This window comes from Rhinatrema bivittatum, chromosome 16 (assembly GCF_901001135.1).
Source record: "Rhinatrema bivittatum chromosome 16, aRhiBiv1.1, whole genome shotgun sequence".
Classification (NCBI taxonomy): domain Eukaryota; kingdom Metazoa; phylum Chordata; class Amphibia; order Gymnophiona; family Rhinatrematidae; genus Rhinatrema; species Rhinatrema bivittatum.
The window spans coordinates 3,006,058-3,024,067 of NC_042630.1; the positions used below are offsets into that span (position 1 = coordinate 3,006,058).

At 47.9% G+C, this 18,010-nt stretch overlaps 1 protein-coding gene across 2 annotated transcripts in view; it reads left to right on the top strand.

Moving 5' to 3' along the window:
• LOC115078024 (putative DBH-like monooxygenase protein 2) overlaps nucleotides 1-18,010 on the top strand; it is a 55,760-nt gene that overhangs the window by 21,821 nt on the left and 15,929 nt on the right. Inside the window, exons 8-10 of one of the 2 annotated variants that reach the window (XM_029580593.1) lie at nucleotides 13,586-13,755; nucleotides 15,598-15,689; nucleotides 16,190-16,283. In XM_029580593.1, the coding sequence (XP_029436453.1) occupies nucleotides 13,586-13,755; nucleotides 15,598-15,689; nucleotides 16,190-16,283 (356 nt within the window). The remainder of the gene's footprint in view (nucleotides 1-13,585; nucleotides 13,756-15,597; nucleotides 15,690-16,189; nucleotides 16,284-18,010) is intronic. The other variant, XM_029580594.1, reaches the window with a different exon arrangement.

Genomic DNA, 18,010 nt, shown 5'->3' on the forward strand with positions numbered 1-18,010 from the left:
TTGAAGCTTGTAGAAACAGTCCTTGTGATATTGTTGATTGATTTCTTTAAGTTCAAATGGTTATCAAGGATGACTCCTAGATCTCTAACTTGAGTGGTCTGAGGGATTGAGACTATCTGATTGGGGTTGGCTGAACGGTTGGGGGAGATAAGAAGGATTTCTGTTTTGGCTGCATTGAGAACCAGGTTCAGGCTGGTGAGTAGGCGGTTAATGGACTTAAGGCAGTTCTCCCAGTAGGAGAGCGTTTTTGGAAGGGATTCTTTTATAGGGATCAAGATCTGAACGTCATCTGCGTATAGGTAGTGAATTAGGTTTAGATTTGTGAGCAGCTGGCAGAGGGGCAGAAGGTAGATATTGAAGATGGTAGGGGATAGAGAAGAGCCTTGGGGAATGCCTAGAGTAAATTTGAAATTAGGGGATTCTTTATTATTGATTGTGACCTTAAAGCTTCTGTTATTGAGGAAGGAGTTGAACAATCTGAGGGTGTATCCAGATAATCCAATGTCTGAGAGGCGATTTAGAAGGATGTTATGGTTCACGGTTTCGAACGCCGCAGAGATGTCTAAGAGTACAAGCAGGAATGAATAGGGATGTGAATCGTTTTTTGATGATTTAAAATATCGTCCGATATATTTTAAATTGTCAAAAATCGTTAGAGGCGATATTTAATAGGAATTCTCCCGATTTATCGTCAAAAATTGTAAATCGGGGGAAGGGGGAGGGGAAGGGGGGAGGGCGGGAAAACCGGCAAACTAAAACATCCCTAAAACCCACCCCGACCCTTTAAAATAAATCCCCCACCCTCCCGAACCCCCCCCAAAATGTCTTAAATTACCTGGGGTCCAGTGGGGGGGTCCCATTGTGATCTTCCACTCTCGGGCCACGGGTGCGTGATAGAAATGGCGCCAGCGCTACCTTTGCCATACGGCAACACGATTCGAGTGCAGGAGGTCGTTCCCAGACCCCCGCTGGACTTTTGGAAAGTCTTGTGGGGGTCAGGAGGCCCCCCCAAGCTGGCCAAAAGTCCCTGGGGGTCCAGCGGGGGTCCAGGAGCGATCTCCTATGCTCGTGACGTTGGGGGACAGGAAGCAAAATGGTGCCATTTCTATCAACGCACCTGTTGCCCGAGAGTGGAAGATCACTGGACCCCCCCAGTGGGGGGGTCCTGGACTCCTTATGAGACTCTATTTGAGATTTGTTATTCACTTCACTCTTTCCTTTTGCAGTTGTGCCACTGTTGACAGAGTTGTCCATCTCAATTAGATTTTTCTTTTGTTTATGGATCTTGAAATTCTGCCTGCATTGTGTTTGTTTTCTCTTTTCTGGTAACACTTCAAGGTTTTTCTCAAGAACTTCTTCAGTTTTTAATATAGAGAAGGCTTGTTCTTTTTGCATTTGGTACATTGTGTGTCTCCTCATCACAGGTCTAATTCTACCAGAGCCCACTGTAATCCTGGATATTAAAGAATTTATTAATGACCTGTTTGAGTGGGAGGGTGTATCTGTTGGCTGCCCATATGTCAAGAATGGGTGACTGTGGGTCCTACCTGAGCCTAATGAATCTCTTTTTCTTGACTTCTGGTTTTTCTGTGATGTTGGGGAATTATTTTCTGAGTAATGCAATGTGGGTGTAATTCTTATAATTGAAGCTAATTGAGCTTTAACCTCAGTCAGCTCCTTTTTCAAGGAAGAGAGTTGTGCACAAATTGGGCAAGCCCTAAGTTTCCAGATGCTTTCCCTCAGAATAAAGGCTCCACAGCAGTTACATTGGATAGTCCTCATTTTGGTAAGTTTTGATTTTTGATGAATAGCAATTATGGAAATACTAATTTACCTTGTTGCCATTTATGAATCTAGGCAGGTTATATAAGAAACACAAACCTAGGGGTGGGTGGGTAGAGGGGTAGGGTGAGAGGGTGTTAAACAGTTACAGCAGACTAACAGCCCTCCCAACTTTCTATTTCAGTTGTGCTTCTTTTTACAGACAGTGCACTAGGTTTGGCAAATATAATGCCCTACTTCTAAGCACAGATAACAACAGATAACAACCAAAATGGACTTAACTTTAGCAGGAAAGGTTCTGGTTCAGGTAGATCCCAGCTCCAAAGTGAATTCAGGTCCCAATGCACAGATTAACCTACAGTGCTCCTCTTTATCTTGTAAGCCCAGCAATGCTGTTGCTTTAATATTGTTCACGGTTTCTCCATTCCTTCCTTCCTGAATAGATTGAAGCCCAGTCATGCACCAGATCTCCGTGGCAGACACTGTATCTAATTTAGCTTCTCCCATGACTGCCTCTAGATCTGGGACTTTATTGCATTAGTATACATAGCTTTCCAAGTGTTGCCTTTTTTCTCCCATTTGTGAATGAGTTAACGTTGTACTTCTCTGAGGGTTTTGTTCACCGATCCCCAATGATTCTAGTTTAAAGCCCCCCCCCCTCAGCAGGTTTGCTGGTCTGTGCTGGAAGAAGCTGCGCCCCTTCTTGGACAGGTGGACTCCCATCTCTGCTCGGCAGTCCTTGAAGCATCATGCCATCGTGCTGCACGTGCATGTATTTATTGTGTGGCAGCGTCAGAAGCTGCTCCCCTCAGCAGGTTTGCTGGTCTTCGCCCCCATCTCTGCTCGGCAGTCCTTGAAGCATCATGCCATCGTGCTGCACGTGCATGTATTTATTGTGTGGCAGCGTCAGAAGCTGCTCCCCTCAGCAGGTTTGCTGGTCTGCGCCCCCATCTCTGCTCGGCAGTCCTTGAAGCATCATGCCATCGTGCTGCACGTGCATGTATTTATTGTGTGGCAGCGTCAGAAGCTGCTCCCCTCAGCAGGTTTGCTGGTCTTCGCCCCCATCTCTGCTCGGCAGTCCTTGAAGCATCATGCCATCGTGCTGCACGTGCATGTATTTATTGTGTGGCAGCGTCAGAAGCTGCTCCCCTCAGCAGGTTTGCTGGTCTGCGCCCCCATCTCTGCTCGGCAGTCCTTGAAGCATCATGCCATCGTGCTGCATGTGCATGTATTTATTGTGTGGCAGCGTCAGAAGCTGCTCCCCTCAGCAGGTTTGCTGGTCTTCGCCCCCATCTCTGCTCGGCAGTCCTTGAAGCATCATGCCATCGTGCTGCACGTGCATGTATTTATTGTGTGGCAGCGTCAGAAGCTGCTCCCCTCAGCAGGTTTGCTGGTCTGCGCCCCCATCTCTGCTCGGCAGTCCTTGAAGCATCATGCCATCGTGCTGCACGTGCATGTATTTATTGTGTGGCAGCGTCAGAAGCTGCTCCCCTCAGCAGGTTTGCTGGTCTTCGCCCCCATCTCTGCTCGGCAGTCCTTGAAGCATCATGCCATCGTGCTGCACGTGCATGTATTTATTGTGTGGCAGCGTCAGAAGCTGCTCCCCTCAGCAGGTTTGCTGGTCTGCGCCCCCATCTCTGCTCGGCAGTCCTTGAAGCATCATGCCATCGTGCTGCACGTGCATGTATTTATTGTATGGCAGCGTCAGAAGCTGCTCTGGACTCGGCTGGGGTATAAGTCTATAAGTGTAGAGATGTGCATTGTTAACCTTATCGGTTCAGGATTCATTTTCGGGCCACCTTCAGGATTCAGTTAAGTGCACAGTCAATGTTGATTGGTGCACTACCTCCTACTCATTATAGCAAAAAGCAATCCCAATGGCCAGATATAGGTGAGAGGTGAGGAATGAGGGATGATTAATCTGGATACACAGTGCTCAAAGGCTTTACCTTATTTGCCTATTGCAGCACCATTCCCAGGTCTTTATGTCATTATAGGCTTTATCTGCATAGCCAGTGACATGATGCTCATCCACTGCACCATGACTTATTAGAAGCAGGATCTGTTTATTGTTTGATTGTTTCAGAGTTAATGCTCCACACAGGGGTATTCCAGTTCTTGTTTGAGCCACTTCTTGTACAGGGCGCTGCTCTTCCCATCGTCCACGTTCATGCACCGCCACAGCCTCCCCCCTTCGCCTGGGTGCATTTTTTATTTCACAGGGGCGCCTCACAGACCCCCCCCCCCCCCAGGTTCACAGGCTCCTCTCAGCTTTAAAGTTTCTCCTCAGAGCAGCCGGGGTTCTTTACTTTTTCCCTTCGGTCCTCACCGCCTGCTCTTTACCTCAGGAAGAAATTCATCTTTTATGTTTCCCCCACACAGGAAACCTCCCCAGTCCTCATAGGGACAGTGTTTGATCCCCCCCGGCTCTTGAAGACTTTAAGTGACATTTGTCACCCGCGCCCTCTTCTCACTCTTCTTGCGGTTTATGTTTCCCGCGCGCGCGCGCGCACATAACTTCCCCTTCAGGTATTTTCTCCTTTCCCTTCAAAGCGGAAGTTTAAATACCGCCTCCCCCTCCCTTCCCGCGCGCGCGCGCACATAAAAGCAAGTTTGCTTACCGTAAACGATGTTTCCGTAGATAGCAGGATGAATTAGCCATGCTGTTATGAGACCTGTCCGTCAGGCACAGGAGGCGGAGCTTCCCAAGTGAGGTCAGAGCTTTGCTCTGAGGCTGCGCGTGTGTTCCCGCGCTGGATCAACGACTCTCCTCAGTCTGTGAAATAGCAAGCGTGAGCACAAAGTTCGACTGACAGGGAGGAGGGTGGGTCAGCATGGCTAATTCATCCTGCTATCTACGGAAACATCGTTTACGGTAAGCAAACTTGCTTTTTCCCGTCGATAGCAGGCTGAATTAGCCCTGCTGTTATGAGAGTTCAAAGCTAGCATCACGGTAGTAGTTTGTATGATTTGTCGTGATGCCTAAGTGTGTCAATCGAACTCAGTATTTTCTCTTGATAGTGTTTGTAAAACTGTCTGGCCCAGTCTAGTGTCTGTTGTATACTGGTGATCTAGGCAGTAGTGAGCCGCAAAGGTGTGAAGAGAAGCCCACGTTGCTGACTTGCAAATGTCTAAAAGTGGCACATTGGCGAGGTAGGCAACAGAGGTTGCTAATGCTCTTGTTTGATGTGCCTTTGGTCGAGAGGGTAGAGAGATTTGTCGTTTGGTATGGCAGAATTGAATGCACTGTGCAATCCAACTAGCTATAGTACGTTTAGCTACTGGTTTCCCAGGCATATTCGGGTTGAATGACAAGAATAGTTGAGATGGTCTGTTTGGAGATTGAGTTTTTAATGTGTATAGTGCTAGTGCACGTTTACAATCTAGAGTATGCAGTTGTTTTTCTTTGTCTGAGTTGTGTGGTTCTGGAAAGAAAATTGGAAGTTCAATGGATTGATTGAGATGGAAAGAGGTTACCACTTTTGGTAGAAATGATGGATGTGGTCGTAATAGCACCTTGGTCGGCAAGAATTGCAAATATGGTGAATAATGTACCAAGGCTTGTAGTTCACTCACTCGTCTTGCTGATGTGATGGCAACTAAGAACACAACTTTCCATGTAAGGTATTTCATATGAGCCGAGTATAAAGGCTCAAATGGATATTGCGTGAGCTGGTCCAGAACAATGTTTAGGTCCCACGGTATTGGTGGCTTTGAGATTGGGGGACGCAAATTCGTGAGTCCCTTGAGAAATCTAGAAATGATAGGGTGCATGGAAATGGATTGGTCTTTATATAATCTATGTCTCGCCGCAATGGCACTGAGGTGTACTCGCACTGAAGAAGTGGCTAGGCCTGAGGTATGTAGAGTGTGAAGATAGTCTAACAGTCGTGCTGGAGGACAGGATAAGGGGTCCACGGACTCCGACATGCACCAACGAAGATATCTCTGCCATTTGGAATAATAGTTTTTCCTTGTGGATAGTCGGCGTGATGCAAGGATGACGTCTTGAACCATGACGGAGATACCCTGTTCCTCTAGGAGGATCCGCTCAGTCTCCATGCTGTGAGGTGTAGAGATTGATGGAGTGGGTGAAGTAATGTACCCTCTTCTTGTGAAAGAAGATCGACTCGGAGTGGAAGTCGAATATGTGGTTGTACCGACAGGTGTAGAAGGTAAGGATACCAATGTTGGCGAGGCCATGCAGGTGCTATAAGAATTAATTGTGCTGAATCCAGTATGCATTTTTGCAGCGTACGTGTGATCAGCGGAATCGGTGGAAAGGCATATAGGAGTTCTTGTGTCCATGGGAGGAGAAAAGCGTCTTGCGCTTGTCGTAACGGACTCGGCCAAATTGAACAAAAGTTCTCTACTTTGCGATTGTGTTCGGTCGCAAAGAGGTCTATGGAGGGTGTTCCCCATGTTTGGAAGATGTAGTTTGCTACCTCTTGGTGAAGTTCCCATTCGTGTGGATGGAAAATGCGGCTGAGTCTGTCCGCTTGTGTATTGGCTATTCCTGGAATATAAGTGGCTTGTAGGTGGATTGAGTGTTTGCACGCCCATTCCCATGTCCAAATTGCTTCCCTGCATAGTGGCCAGGAACCCGTGCCGCCTTGTTTGTTTATGTAGAACATTGCTACTTGGTTGTCGGTGTAGATCATAAGTCTGTGACCCCGTATATACGGGAGAAAAGCCCGTAATGCATAACGAATCGCCCGGAGTTCCAGGAGATTGATTGGCAAGGTCTGTTCTGTTAACGACCACAGACCTTGTGTTTGAAACTTGTTTAGATGGGCACCCCAGCCTTTCTTTGACGCATCTGTAGTGAGAACCGCATTGTGTGGAAGGATCATGAAAGGTGCTCCTTTCTTTAAGGTGTGTCGTTGGAGCCACCACTGAAGTTGATTGATTATCGCTGTGTTCATTTGGATCTTCCAAGACAATGGTTGTGAGTGCTGTTTCCACTGACGGCGAAGGTGCCATTGTATTTGACGCATCTGTAGACGGGTATTTGCCACGGCATGTATAGCCGCTGCCATGTGCCCTAATGCTACAAGGACTTGTCGAGCTGTTGGTCGCTGTATGCGTTGTAATGTGCGGAATATTTGTGTCATTGTAGTTCGTCGTTCTGGTGTTAGAAAGACTTTGTGCCTGATCGTATCTAGGAGAACTCCTAGAAATTGTAAGGTTTGGGTTGCTTGAAAATGCGACTTTTGGTAGTTGATGAGAAGTCCCAGGTTTTGGAGACAGTGAATGGTTTGTGAGAGATTGTGATGTAAGGACGTCGGGTCTGATGCTGTCAGCAACCAGTCGTCGAGGTATGGAAAGATTATGATTCCTTGTTGGCGGAGGTGAGCCACTACCACTGCCATGCATTTGGTAAAGACTCTCGGTGCTGTGGACAGTCCGAAAGGTAGTACCTTGTATTGATAGTGGTTGTTCAGGACCTGAAACGACAGGTATTTCCATGACAAGGGGTGCATTGGAATATGAGTATAAGCGTCCTTGAGGTCGATACTGCACATCCATGCATTGCGTTGGATCAAAGGTAAGATGGATTTGAGGGATATCATTTTGAATTTTTCCGTTATTATAAATTTGTTGAGCTGACGGAGATCGAGGATTGGACGTAGGTCTCCTGATTTCTTTGGAATGAGGAAGTAAGGGGAGTAAAATCCATCGTCCCAGGAGGTCTTCGGTAGAAGTTGAATTGCTTTTTGCTGTAGCAATTTGTTTAATTCTTGGCGAATTTCTATTGCGTTTGTTTGATATATTCTGGACGAAGGATGTGGAAGGGGTGGTTTTTGATGGAATGGAATTTGGTATCCCTGTCGTATGATAGTTAGGACCCATTGGTCCGTCGTGATGGCAGCCCACTGTTGATAATACATAGATATCCTTCCTGCTTGTTGTTGTTGTGGTAGTGGCTGAGGCAGTGTTAAAAAGACTGCGAGGGTTTGTTGGAGGTAGTTTGTTGTTGTTGGTTCTGCTGTGGGCGTTGAGATCGTCCACGGCCTCTCCTTAGTTGACTCTGTGACGAAGCTGGTCTACTGTATGGTTGGTAGGATTGATAAAGAGGTGTGCGATATGATGGGTATTGCCTGTACGGTCTCCTTTGGAAGGGTTGACGTCGGTATGGAGTGAATCCCCTTCTTGTTGTCTGATATGAGGGTTGAGTTGTTAATGATTGTACTGCTGCGGATTGTTCTTTTAACTGTGCAACAGTCTCTTGAAGTTTCTCTCCAAAAAGGTTATCACCTTTGCACGGAAGATTAGCAAGTTTGGTATGAACGTCTTCTCTTATGGAGCTCGACTTCAGCCAGGCTAATCGTCTCGCTGCTATGGCACTAGCGGAGACTCGAGAAGTAGTATCGAATCCTTCATAAGTGGTGCGGAGGAGGTGTCGGATACCTTCCTCCATATCCTGGACTGGGGAGAAATCTGTGAGTTCTGGATTTGCCTTTATCTTTTGTACACAATCATATAAATATTGTGTTAGATAAAATTGGTGGTGGTATATGCGTGCCCCCAACATAGATCCCTGGTAGGCTCTTTTTGCGAAGTCGTCCAGAGTTCTCATATCTTTAACTGGTGGAGTTGAGGAATGCAGCTTATTCTTTCTGGCTTTTCCCATCGCTGACTCTACTACCAAAGAGGTGTGTGGCAGCTGTGTGTTGGAGTAGTGCGTGGTCTTTTGTAGTTTGTATTTGATATCAATTTTACGGGACACCGCAGGGATTGTAAACGGGGTGTCCCATGATTTTTCTAGCAAACTATGCAAAACTGTGTGTGGGGGTAATGCCGTTGGTTCGTGTGGTGTATCAAATATTTTTAATAGGTCAAGAGTTTCTGCTCTTGGATCTGGTATTTTTTGTATCGTAATATTTAACGCTTTTCCCATTTTTTCTAAAAATTTTGGGTACGTCAAATCTTCTGGTGGGGAGTATGGTTCGTTTTGATCGACGTCCGGATCTGATGGATAACCCGTAGAGGAATCCGGAGTAGGGTTGTTGAATTGGGTTCCCTGTCCGCGGTCAGGCGATAGCGAGACATCGACGGGTTGGTTATAATGAGGTGTTATAGGGGAGATAGCTGGAGAGTATTGTGTCGTTGGGTCTATGGGTGACCGAGTTAATTCTTCAGATCTGATTGATCTAGGAGAAGTGACAGTCGAGTGTATTGGTGAATGGTTGTCTTCAGTTTCCGGTGAAGTAGACATATCAAATTTTCTTGTCATATTTTCATAGAAACCTGCTAAAGCATACGATAATGATTTGAAGGCCTCTTTTGTATTTGGAGACATGCCTCTTTTTTCTTTTTGTGAGGCATGGGTTGTTGAAATTTTTGCTTTCAAAATTTCTGATGCAGGTTGAGGTGTAAGTTGTTTATGGATACGAGTTTCTGTTGGCAGAGATTTTTTCTTTCGTAATGGTTCCTGCAGTGGATTAATATCATCCCGGTTTCTGGAGGTATAGGAAAAATCAGAGTGATCCCTATCCGAGAGAGAGGAGGAAGTCGCATGAGAGTAGACATCTCCTTTATCTAACTCAGTGTGGAAATAGTCAATTTCCTTTGTCGATTGTGGTGGAGTAATCTTACGTTGGGAAGATGGTGAATCTGGACGCGTAGTATGCGTCGTGTTCCGGCTTGGTACATGAGTGGTATGAGATGCGTATCGTTTTCTTTTATACACAGAGTCCTTCTGTGGTTCTGTAGTGATTTGCGCCGTGGGCGTCGCTTCGCTCCGCGTCGTGTGCGCCGTTCCGGCCCGCGCCGAGTGCGCCGTTTCGTTCCGCGCTGTATGCGTCGGTCCGCTCCGCGCCGTGTGCGCCGCGCCGGTCCGCGCCGTGTGCGCCGCGCCGGTCCGCGCCGTGTGCGCCGCGCCGGTCCGCGCCGTGTGCGCCGCGCCGGTCCGTTTAATATGGGTCGCGTCGCTTCGTTCCTCGTGCGTCGCGTCTTCTGTAGGAGCGAGGAGGTGCGTTATTATCGGCGCCGTAGGAGGCGTAGTTTTTGGCGCCGAAGTTTTGGCGCGCTTTTGTTTATGGAGAACGGGTCCCCGTTCCGATAAGTGTTTTAGATGACAGGACTCGTCCGAGTCTTTGTCTTGTGAAGATTTTTCTTTGTGGGAGTGTTCAGAGGTTTTAGTAGGTGGACTCTTTATTGAGGGCCTACGTTCCTCTTGCCACTTGCGTTTTTTGGGCCTGTCTGAGCCCGTGTCCGTAGACAGTGTTTTTTGGCCAGATGGGGACGTGATTACAGAGCTCACCTGTGAGGGTGATCGCAGGGAGTCCATACGTTCGGCTCGGATTCTTCGGGCTCTTGGCGACATCCGTCCACATGAAGTGCAGGTGGTGATATCGTGGTTCGGGCCCAAACAGCGGTAACATTTGTCGTGGGTGTCTGTTATAGACATCACCTTCCCGCAGCCGCAGGGTTTAAACCCCGATGGTCGGGTTTTTTGTTGTTTTTCAGCCATCTTTTATTATATTTCTGAGGAGGTCTAGGAGCTCCGCGTGCGTGTCCCGCGCGCGGAAAAACAGACTGAGGAGAGTCGTTGATCCAGCGCGGGAACACACGCGCAGCCTCAGAGCAAAGCTCTGACCTCACTTGGGAAGCTCCGCCTCCTGTGCCTGACGGACAGGTCTCATAACAGCAGGGCTAATTCAGCCTGCTATCGACGGGAAACTTCCCCTTCAGGTATTTTCTCCTTTCCCTTCAAAGCGGAAGTTTAAATACCGCCTCCCCCTCCCTTCCCGCGCAACCTTCAAGGCCCCGCCCACTCCAGAGCGGCCCGGAGAAGCCGCGCGCCTCGCTCTCCTTCCCCGGGGAGGAAGCCGCAAAACGTGGCTGCCCGGGCCCGTGCAACCGAGCAAGAAGAGGCAAGCCAGGGCAATATAAAAAGAATAAACGCGGAAATCTAACGGGGGGCAGCGTTTCTTCACTAGCAAGCAAGGCAGCTCGCCTGAGTTCAAACGCTGAGGCCCATCCGCCCCCTATGCAAACTCGAGGCTCAAATAGTGGCACTGCCCATACACAAATGCTGGAACGCACATAACATAAGCCTTACCATGCAGGGTCAGACCAAGGGTCCATCAAGCCCAGCATCCTGTGTCCAAGAGAGGCCAAACCAGGCCACAAGAACCTGGCAATTACCCAAACACTAAGAAGATCCCATGCTACTGATGCAATTAATAGCAGTGGCTATTCCCTAAGTCAACTTGATTAATAGCCATTAATGGACTTCTCCTACAAGAACTTATCCAATCCTGTTTTTTTGAACCCAGCTACACTAACTGCACTAACCACATCCTCTGGCAACAAATTCCAGAGCTTTATTGTGCGTTGAGTGAAGAAGAACTTTCTCAGATTAGTTTTAAATGTGCCCCATGCTAACTTCATGGAGTGCCCCCTAGTCCTTCAATTATCCGAAAGAGTAAATAACCGAGTCACATCTACCCGTTCTAGACCTCTCATGATTTTAAACACCTCTATCATATCCCCCCTCAGTCATCTCTTCTCCAAGCTGAACAGCCCTAACCTCTTTAGTCTTTCCTCATAGGGGAGTTGTTCCATTCCCCTTATCATTTTGGTAGCCCTTCTCTGTACCTTCTCCATCGCAATTATATCTTTTTTGAGATGCGGTGACCAGAATTGTACACAGTATTCAAGGTGTGGTCTCACCATGGAGCGATACAGAGGCATTATGACATTTTCCGTTTTATTCACCATTCCCTTTCTAATAATTCCCAACATTCTGTTTGCTTTTTTGACTGCTGCAGCACACTGAGCCGACGATTTCAATGTAATATCCACTATGACACCTAGATCTCTTTCTTGGGTTGTAGCTCCTAATATGGAACCCAACATTGTGTAATTATAGCATGGGTTATTTTTCCCTATATGCACCACCTTGCACTTATCCACATTAAATTAAATGAGGGACTTCTTTCCTCCTTCCCTACACATAACATAAGAACATGCCATACTGATTCAGAGCAAGAGCCTATCAAGCCCAGTATCCTGTGTCCAAGAGACGCCAATCCAAGTTACAAGTACCTGGCAGGATCCCAAGGGGCAGAAAGATTGAAGCTATTTATCCCAAGAGTAAGCAATGGATTTCTGCAACTCTCTCTTCATAACAGTTATATGCAGCTACAATAACAGCTTTCACCACATCTTCTGGCAACAAATTCCAGAGCTTAACTGACTATTGAATAAAAAATGTTTCTCTTATTTTAAATGTATCATCTAGTAACCTTATTGTGTATCCCCCTGTTCTCTTTGAAAGATAGGCACAAGCATTGAACAGAATAGAGGATTTAGGATTATGCTGTCAGAAGCACTGGTCAGTGTATTTCTCTCAGTATCTGTGCTGTAGTATAGGGGATTATTCTATCACAGGCACCGGTCACTGTATTTCTCTCAGTATCTGTGCTGTAGTATAGGGGATTATTCTATCACAGGCACCGATCAGTGTATTTCTCTCACTATCTGTGCTGTAGTATAGGGGATTATTCTATCACAGGCACCGATCAGTGTATTTCTCTCAGTATCTGTGCTGTAGAATAGGGGATTATTCTATCACATGCACCGATCAGTGTATTTCTCTCACTATCTGTGCTGTAGAATAGGGGATTATTCTGTCACAGGCACTGGTCAGTGTATTTCTCTCAGTATCTGTGCTGTAGTATAGGGGATTATTCTATCACAGGCACCGGTCACTGTATTTCTCTCAGTATCTGTGCTGTAGAATAGGGGATTATTCTATCACATGCACTGGTCAGTGTATTTCTCTCACTATCTGTGCTGTAGTATAGGGGATTATTCTATCACAGGCACCGATCAGTGTATTTCTCTCAGTATCTGTGCTGTAGAATAGGGGATTATTCTATCACATGCACCGATCAGTGTATTTCTCTCACTATCTGTGCTGTAGAATAGGGGATTATTCTGTCACAGGCACCGGTCACTGTATTTCTCTCAGTATCTGCGCAGTAGAATAGGGGATTATTCTATCACATGCACTGGTCAGTGTATTTCTCTCAGTATCTGTGCTGTAGAATAGGGGATTATTCTATCACATGCACCGATCAGTGTATTTCTCTCACTATCTGTGCTGTAGTATAGGGGATTATTCTATCACATGCACTGATCTGTGTATTTCTCTCACTATCTGTGCTGTAGAATAGGGGATTATTCTGTCACAGGCACCGATCAGTGTATTTCTCTCAGTATCTGCGCTGTAGAATAGGGGATTATTCTGTCACAGGCACCGATCAGTGTATTTCTCTCAGTATCTGCGCTGTAGAATAGGGGATTATTCTTTCACATGCACTGGTCAGTGTATTTCTCTCAGTATCTGCGCTGTAGAATAGGGGATTATTCTGTCACAGGCACCGATCAGTGTATTTCTCTCAGTATCTGCGCTGTAGAATAGGGGATTATTCTTTCACAGGCACCGATCAGTGTATTTCTCTCAGTATCTGTGCTGCAGAATAGGGGATTATTCTGTCACAGGCACTGGTCAGTGTATTTCTCTCAGTATCTGTGCTGTAGAATAGGGGATTATTCTGTCACAGGCACTGGTCAATGTGTATTTCACAGCATGTTCTGTAGTACAGATGAGCAGTACACTAGAAACTATCCTAGGCTTTAAGATAGGATGATTTCACTTCTGGCACCTTATCTGTGCAGAGTTGAAAATTTAGGGATGGCTCTTCTGAATCCTTATCTGTAATTTACAAAGAAAGATTGGTTAAAGAATGGCAAAATCACAATTACTCTTCTTTTTTTTTTTTTTTAGGAGTGAGAGATAATTCAGGGTTCCGATTTTATTATACCCCAGAGCTGAGGCAGTATGATGCAGGCGTTCTAGAAGTGGGATACAATCTCTTTAACGGCGACATGTTTATCCCTGCAGACACAGACTCCTTTGATATTCATGCACTGTGCAAGACAGAGAAATTCCAAGATGTGAGTAACACTTCAGACACAGAAATGGCTCTGGTATTTTCAACCTCTGTACTTTATTTTGTTTGTGTCTCATCCCTGGAATATTAAGCCCCTGCACTCTCTGCAGTTTGCTGGAGTCTCCCCTGGTATTTTCAGCCCCTGCGCTCTCTGCATTTTGCTGGAGTCTCCCCTGGTATTTTCCGCCCCTGCGCTCTCTGCATTTTGCTGGAGTCTCCCCGGGTATTTTCAGCCCCTGCACTCTCTGCATTTTGCTGGAGTCTCCCCTGGTATTTTCAGCCCCTGCACTCTCTGCATTTTGCTGGAGTCTCCTCTGGTTTTCTCAGCCCCTGCACTCTCTGCATTTTGCTGGAGTCTCCCCTGGTATTTTCAGCCCCTGCGCTCTCTGCATTTTGCTGGAGTCTCCCCTGGTATTTTCAGCCCCTGCGCTCTCTGCATTTTGCTGGAGTCTCCCCTGGTATTTTCAGCCCCTGCGCTCTCTGCATTTTGCTGGAATCTCCTCTGGTTTTCTCAGCCCCTGCGCTCTCTGCATTTTGCTGGAGTCTCCCCTGGTATTTTCAGCCCCTGCACTCTCTGCATTTTGCTGGAGTCTCCCCTGGTATTTTCCGCCCCTGCGCTCTCTGCATTTTGCTGGAGTCTCCCCTGGTATTTTCAGCCCCTGCACTCTCTGCATTTTGCTGGAGTCTCCCCTGGTATTTTCAGCCCCTGCGCTCTCTGCATTTTGCTGGAGTCTCCTCTGGTATTCTCAGCCCCTGCGCTCTCTGCATTTTGCTGGAGTCTCCTCTGGTATTCTCAGCCCCTGCGCTCTCTGCATTTTGCTGGAGTCTCCCCTGGTATTCTCAGCCCCTGCGCTCTCTGCATTTTGCTGGAGTCTCCTCTGGTATTTTCAGCCTCTGTGCTCTCTGCATTTTGCTGGAGTCTCCTCTGGTATTCTCAGCCCCTGCGCTCTCTGCATTTTGCTGGAGTCTCCTCTGGTATTTTCAGCCCCTGCACTCTGTGCATTTTGCTGGAGTCTCCTCTGGTATTTTCAGCCTCTGTGCTCTCTGCATTTTGCTGGAGTCTCCTCTGGTATTTCAAGCTATGCCTACAAATTGTTTCCTGCCTGCCCCCCCTTCCCTACAAAAAAAAACCCCTGTACAGTTTCAGTGCAGACGGAAGGCGTCTTGGGTAAGTGCACAAGGAAAGAAATGTAGGGATTGCCAGGTCACCCCAGGTCAGCAGCAGAGGTTGATCCAGGAGTGGTTTTACCCTATTTCAGGCACGGTTTTAGTTCTGATGTTCCTATGTGGAATGGTGAACCTCTATTTATTTATCAGATTTATAACAAGTAATGAAAGTATTTCAAGGCGACTTACAGCCAAAATATACAAAATACTGTAAAACATAAAAATATATTAAAATATGTTGAACGATTAAGATAAGATAAGATAGAGAGTACCCAGCACAATTCACAACACATAACAGCACCGCCGCCTCTATTCTCCCCCTAAGCACTCTCCCCCCTCCCAGAAAACACGCCCTGGCCCCCCAAACGAACCCTGGTCCCTAATCTCGTTAACATTCAGTTAATTCTGAGCTTGGTTTAATACCGATTCTTGCAAACAGTGAATTTATCAATCTCTTGCACTCTGCCTTCTCCGCTGGACCCTTTCACTTCCTCTCCTCTCCCATCTTCTCCCTCTTACACGGAAGTTTATTTTCCTTTTCTATTCCCTGTTTAATATCCCCGTTGATTGCAAACGCATGTGATATGCAAATGAATGTCGGTGTATATACAATAAAGTAAATAATTTGTGCGGTGGGGAGAATCTTTCTCACAAACAGAAAGGCTGATTTCCCTTGCAGCTGAACGCTGGGACAGTGCCGGACATGGAGGTGTTCGCCTTCTTTCCCCACACACACCTGAAGGGAATATCCGTGCAAGGAGCTCTCTACAGGTAAGGAGGGGCTTAGTCCTACGCAGAGCTCCTCCTCCTCCTTGCTCTGCACATCCCACAGCGGTGCTGAAACTGAAACCCAGACTGGCCCTGGGGGAGGGTCAGAGCAGCACCGGTACTGAAACCCAGACTGGCCCGGAGGGGGGGGATCAGAGCAGCACTGGTACTGAAACCCAGACTGGCCCGGGGGGAGGGTCAGAGCAGCACCGGTACTGAAACCCAGACTGGCCCGGGGGGAGGGTCAGAGCAGCACCGGTACTGAAACCCAGACTGGCCCGGAGGGGGGGGATCAGAGCAGCACTGGTACTGAAACCCAGACTGGCCCGGGGGGAGGGTCAGAGCAGCACCGGTACTGAAACCCAGACTGGCCCGGGGGGAGGGTCAGAGCAGCACCGGGTGGGCCCGGCCTTTCCTCACTCCTGTGTGCTTAGAGGTTACAGAACCGGGCTGTGCAGGAGAAAGTGAAATAACCCGGCTTCCCTTCTCTTCCCCCCATTTAGGAACGGAACACAGATCACGCTCCTGGGTAGTGACCTGAAATATGATTTCAACTTGCAGCGAACCAGACTGATAAACACAACAACTGTGAAAGTGGTGTGTACAGGGCACACTTCTCTCATACACACACACACTGCCCCCTACAGAACAGCAACAGCAGGGGCAGCATTGGTGCAAGCTTCAGACGCAGACACACACACACACTGCTCCGTTACACAACAGGGAAAGTAGGAGCAGCATTGGGGCAAGCTTCAGACGCAGACACACACACACTGCTCCCTTACACAACAGGGAAAGTAGGAGCAGCATTGGGGCAAGCTTCAGACGCAGACACACACACACTGCTCCCTTACACAACAGGGAAAGTAGGAGCAGCATTGGGGCAAGCTTCAGACGCAGACACACACACACTGCTCCCTTACACAACAGGGAAAGTAGGAGCAGCATTGGGGCAAGCTTCAGACGCAGACACACACACACTGCTCCCTTACACAACAGGGAAAGTAGGAGCAGCATTGGGGCAAGCTTCAGACGCAGACACACACACACTGCTCCCTTACACAACAGGGAAAGTAGGAGCAGCATTGGGGCAAGCTTCAGACGCAGACACACACACACTGCTCCGTTACACAACAGGGAAAGTAGGAGCAGCATTGGGGCAAGCTTCAGACGCAGACACACACACACTGCTCCCTTACACAACAGGGAAAGTAGGAGCAGCATTGGGGCAAGCTTCAGACGCAGACACACACACACACTGCTCCGTTACACAACAGGGAAAGTAGGAGCAGCATTGGGGCAAGCTTCAGACGCAGACACACACACACTCTGCTCCGTTACACAACAGGGAAAGTAGGGGCAGCATTGGTGCAAGCTTCAGACGCAGACACACACACACTGCTCCCTTACACAACAGGGAAAGTAGGAGCAGCATTGGGGCAAGCTTCAGACGCAGACACACACACACACTGCTCCGTTACACAACAGGGAAAGTAGGGGCAGCATTGGGGCAAGCTTCAGACGCAGACACACACACACTGCTCCCTTACACAACAGGGAAAGTAGGGGCAGCATTGGTGCAAGCTTCAGACGCAGACACACACACACACTGCTCCCTTACACAACAGGGAAAGTAGGAGCAGCATTGGGGCAAGCTTCAGACGCAGACACACACACACACTGCTCCCTTACACAACAGGGAAAGTAGGGGCAGCATTGGTGCAAGCTTCAGATGCAGACACACACACACTGCTCCCTTACACAACAGGAAAAGTAGGGGCAGCATTGGTGCAAGCTTCAGACGCAGACACACACACACACTGCTCCCTTACACAACAGGGAAAGTAGGAGCAGCATTGGTGCAAGCTTCAGATGCAGACACACACACACTGCTCCGTTACACAACAGGGAAAGTAGGGGCAGCATTGGTGCAAGCTTCAGATGCAGACACACACACACACTGCTCCGTTACACAACAGGGAAAGTAGGGGCAGCATTGGTGCAAGCTTCAGACGCAGACACACACACACACTGCTCCCTTACACAACAGGGAAAGTAGTGGCAGCATTGGTGCAAGCTTCAGACGCAGACACACACACACTGCTCCCTTACACAACAGGCAAAGTAGGGGCAGCATTGGTGCAAGCTTCAGACGCAGACACACACACACACTGCTCCCTTACACAACAGGCAAAGTAGGGGCAGCATTGGTGCAAGCTTCAGATGCAGACACACACACACACTGCTCCGTTACACAACAGGGAAAGTAGGGGCAGCATTGGTGCAAGCTTCAGATGCAGACACACACACACACTGCTCCGTTA